The 4288-nt window shown below is 39.3% G+C and overlaps 1 protein-coding gene across 1 annotated transcript in view; it reads left to right on the forward strand.

Moving 5' to 3' along the window:
• tspan36 (tetraspanin 36) overlaps positions 1–4288 on the forward strand; it is a 9335-nt gene extending 5047 nt beyond the window's left edge. The window contains exons 2-7 of the mRNA XM_017431325.3: positions 449–640; positions 852–926; positions 1064–1159; positions 2296–2439; positions 2678–2761; positions 3349–4288. Coding sequence (XP_017286814.1) covers positions 449–640; positions 852–926; positions 1064–1159; positions 2296–2439; positions 2678–2761; positions 3349–3429 — 672 coding nt within the window. The 3' untranslated portion in view covers positions 3430–4288. The remainder of the gene's footprint in view (positions 1–448; positions 641–851; positions 927–1063; positions 1160–2295; positions 2440–2677; positions 2762–3348) is intronic.

Genomic DNA, 4288 nt, shown 5'->3' on the forward strand with positions numbered 1-4288 from the left:
AGCCAGATGTTTTGCTATGTTATATGTCACTGAGTTCATGCTGCTGACGATAGGTCTGAGAGGTGTTCCTTCCTTATGTATTTTGGGGAGACCATACAGGCAGGGAGTGGCTTCCCCCGGGTATAACCTGTAGTACAAAGATCGATTGATAGTTTTGTCCTTCTCCTTAAAGAGACACACGTTAAACCGCAAAGTATAATCGTGCCGTTTTGAGCATCAGAGTATATAAAACATGTTTTATTCCAACTCCAATGTAATATTATAGAACTTTAATTTCTTTAAAACAGATAAAATGCTCAGATTTTCCCTAATTTTGTCGGGAAAGGCTCGTTCCGATCTGTGTGCACTCACGTTAATGGTTTTACTCTCACCCAAAAAAATGTTGGCACTAACCTGACAGCTGTGAATAAACCCTCTGCTCTAACACACACTGTCTCTTTCCCCACAGGGTGCCGGCGTGGCATTGGCCTACGTCGGTGCCTACATGATCAAGAGCTATGACACCTTCGAGAGCTTCATCCAGAACAAGCAGACGCTGATCCCGGCCGCCATCGTCATCGGCATCAGCGTGGTGATGTTCATCTTCGGCCTGGTGGGATGCTGCGCCACACTCCGCGAATCCAAATGTGGCCTTGGCTGTGTAAGAGTTTTTGTTTTTTTGCGTGTGCAAAGTGAAAAAGGCGTGGGGGATTTTGTGCTCCTGTGCGTTTTGTTTGTTCAGCTGAAGATACTAAAAGCAAAAATGCAGCTGCAAGCGTCTGTGGTTTGAATGCACCGCGTGTCATTTTTAAGTGGTGTTTTATATTTTCTAGCAACACATCACTTTTCCTTCTTCTTTTTTGTTTCTGCAGTTCTTTGTGATTATCATGCTAATCTTTGCAGCTGAAGTGACTGCCTTGGTATTTAGCTTCATCTACCAAGGGAAGGTAAGCTGGAGAAAAATCTATTTTAACTCATGTTAAGAGCTATACCAAACATTTGCATTTTAAATATGCTGTTGAAAATAAATACTCTTGTTGCTGGTATTAAAGTCTAACTATTCTTTGTGTGCTTATGTCTACAGATAAGTCAAAACCTGGAGGACTCAATGACTAAAGTGTTTCATGAGTTCGATGGAAACAATGCGGAGTCTCAAGCTGTGAACTTGCTGCAGAATGAAGTTAGTTTTGTGTTCCTCTGCATATAATTAGATCCGTTTTCTCACTTCTACTTTAACATACATCGACATCCTCTTCGACGCTTGCAGTCTCTTTCACCTTTACATTTGCATTTCCCCCTTTTCATTCTTTCCCTTTGCTTTTTTGCTTCTCAATAAAAAACAAAGAAATGTGCTTCTTTCTCTTCGTATGCATGCTCAGAGTGCTCCACCTTTCACTCATGTCTGTAAGTGGTCCGTGTAGAGAAAGGCAGAACTTTGCTAACTGGTTTTTAAAAAAACAAAATAATAAAGCTTTCAAGTTCAGTGAAAACTTAAATGTGATTTTTACACGATATTAACAAACTTAGCTACTGCTGCGTCAGTTAGATGCATTCTGCTTGATGGTTGTGTTGAGATGGCTGGCAAGTAAGTTTTTGCTCCTCTCGGCAAGTTAATGCTGTTGTAGTCTGCTTAACAAGTAAAAGCAAGACCACTTTTTAACTCCCAGCTTTGTGTGATTTGGTCACTCTTTAGTAGCACCTCTTTTGGTGAGTATATCAGCGAGCTGCACCAAACTAACAGGCATCTCAGTTCTCATTTAAGGAATTATCACCTGTTCTGTGACGGATTTGTACTCCTCTTTCATGCACTGCTCTATTTAGCTCTGCCCACAAATGTTTTTTTTTGTTTTTGTTTTTGTGCTGTCAGAATCAAAGTAATGATTTAAACTTGCACCTCTATAGTTGCTGTGGAAGTTGAGTTGCATTTAGGATCATTAACCTGTTGTAGAAGTCATCCACTTTTCCATATTTATCTGCCTGAATTTGCTGGTATAACAGTATTTAATCTCTCTGTATTTTCTTGCATTGTGAGTGGAGTTTAAGTCACTAACTTGTCTCAGACAGTGGCAGCTCGATAAGATGCTACCTTTTAAACAGTAGAAACGAAACAAACCTCATACTCAAACATCCGCTTCACTTTCTTGAATCTCTTCATCATTAAACAGTGTTTCTATTCAAAACTTGTCATTTTTTCCCCCAAGTGTGTTGGATTTTACAGAACTACATTCTTTCTCCTTCACGTTGTCATGTTTTGTCTCTCCCGGGAGCTCAAATGTCTAGATACATTTTTCATGTAAGTTTCCTTTGTCTTTCCAGCTAAAGTGTTGCGGTGTCAAAAATGTGAGCAGCTGGAATTCCACCCCCTGGTTCATCGCCAATAAGACAATACCTCTGTCCTGTTGTAAAAACAAAACAAACTGCAATGGTGACCCCACACTACCCAACCAGTTTTATGCAGATGTAAGTCATACAAAAGTTCTCTTTGTCAAAAGTTTGGCTTGTTATTTCTAAATGTGTTTAACTGTAGATTGGAGAATACTTTGAGAATATCTTGGCTTTTTATTTTGCCATCTACTGTTAAATGTAAAAGGAAAAAAAAAAAGTAAAAATCTGAAAGTCTACGTTTTCTCGCTTTTAATAAGGAAACAGAATAAAGGTTGCGCAGATGCCGACGTGAACCCACTGTCTTTTGTTTCAGGGTTGTGAGGAGAATTTGGAGAAACTGCTGCACGATGCGTTGACCTTTGGCATGCTGGTCGTTCTTGGTTTTGCCATCATAAAGGTAACCTACAGTCCAGCGTTTGAATAAGCTTCATCGTGCATCCCAACACCGAGAAACACACGAGTCAGTGCAGCCGATTTTGGGGATTTTACTGAAGAAGTAGTAGGCTTTAGGCTGTGCTCCTCTGTGTGCCAAATTCTTTCCACTAAGTGCTTGGATTGCAGAGTTTATCCTTGACTGTGTGGCATAGCAGTTGCTCAGTGCAGAAGGCCATGTTGGACTACTGCAGAATGGAATTGCACAAGATGAATAGTAGATGTGTCTTAAAACACTCTCGTGAACAACGCCAGTTTTGTTGAGAGCTGCAGTTTGAAACAAAACAGATCACTGTGGCATCCTCTCAGCCACTTCAGCGTTTATTCGCTCCATAGATTCAATTATACTTTTCAAAGAGGCTTTTATAAGAAAGATAAACTCACAAATTGCCTTTTAAAAGGAGAGTTCAGAACTTTGGAGCGCAATATCCTTATTATCCTGTAGGGTGCTCTGTAATTCTAGCTGCACACATTCAAGCATTGCTCATAACCTTTAACCCAACAGTTCGCACAGCATTAAAGCTTGGGTGCAATCTTTGTTTCTTGTTGCAGTTCTTTGGAATGCTGAGCGTCTGTGTGATAACCTGCAGAAGTAACAGCCGGAGGAATGGCTACCAGGCTATTTACGGCTGAAACACAGACGGGCTCCACCTCCTTGTTTTGTCCTGCTGGGTTCACTGACTGCTTACTCTGTACTGTACAGAAACGCCCATTCTTCTTCCAAATCTAAGGTGCATTTGTATAATTTAGATAGGAAAACTTCTCATAATCTGAATGGGATCCTGTCCGAGCATGCCTCCCGTAGATTTAATCAATGTAACTGTAGCTCTTTCGAAGTATATCTTTTTTGTTTTACATGGACACGACTTTCAGTTTTTAGTTGATGTCCAAGTTTCTTTGGAAGATTTTCTTTTTTTTTTTTTGTTATGCAGTTTATGTGAGATAAAGTAGCTCATTTTGTGTATCCTCTCAGCCCAATTTTGGTTTTAATTTTGGGATAACTCAAACAATCAAGGTAATAAAATATGAAAATTCAATGCCATTTGGATTGTGTTTGCTGACATTCTTGTTTTGTTTTTTTTTGTTTTGTTTTTTCTGATGCAGCATCTTGCTCTGACATAATCTGAGCCGAGTGCAGTTGGCATTAAGGAAAAACTGCAGAAAGGAAAGTTATTTTTGACATTAAGGTCTTGTACTTGTTCTTCTTTGAGCCTTCACACTCTGCTGCAGTGTGTGGACAGTTTTTGAAGGATATTAATGTTTGAATGTACTTTAATGAATGACTTCAAACTAGGTTTTAGGTTGATTGTTGAAAAAAAAAAGTTGGTGGGTTTTGCCTTATTTAGGACTGCAATATTTATAACAAACTAAACTGATGGAAACAAGTCACTCTATGGTCAGTTCACTGTACTGATACCAGTTCTGGTTTGGCTCTTACTGTGTTTATTATATTTCTAAATTAAAAAGGTGAATATTTCACATTTGTATTGGC

Source organism: Kryptolebias marmoratus, linkage group LG1, assembly GCF_001649575.2.
Source record: "Kryptolebias marmoratus isolate JLee-2015 linkage group LG1, ASM164957v2, whole genome shotgun sequence".
Lineage (NCBI taxonomy): Eukaryota > Metazoa > Chordata > Actinopteri > Cyprinodontiformes > Rivulidae > Kryptolebias > Kryptolebias marmoratus.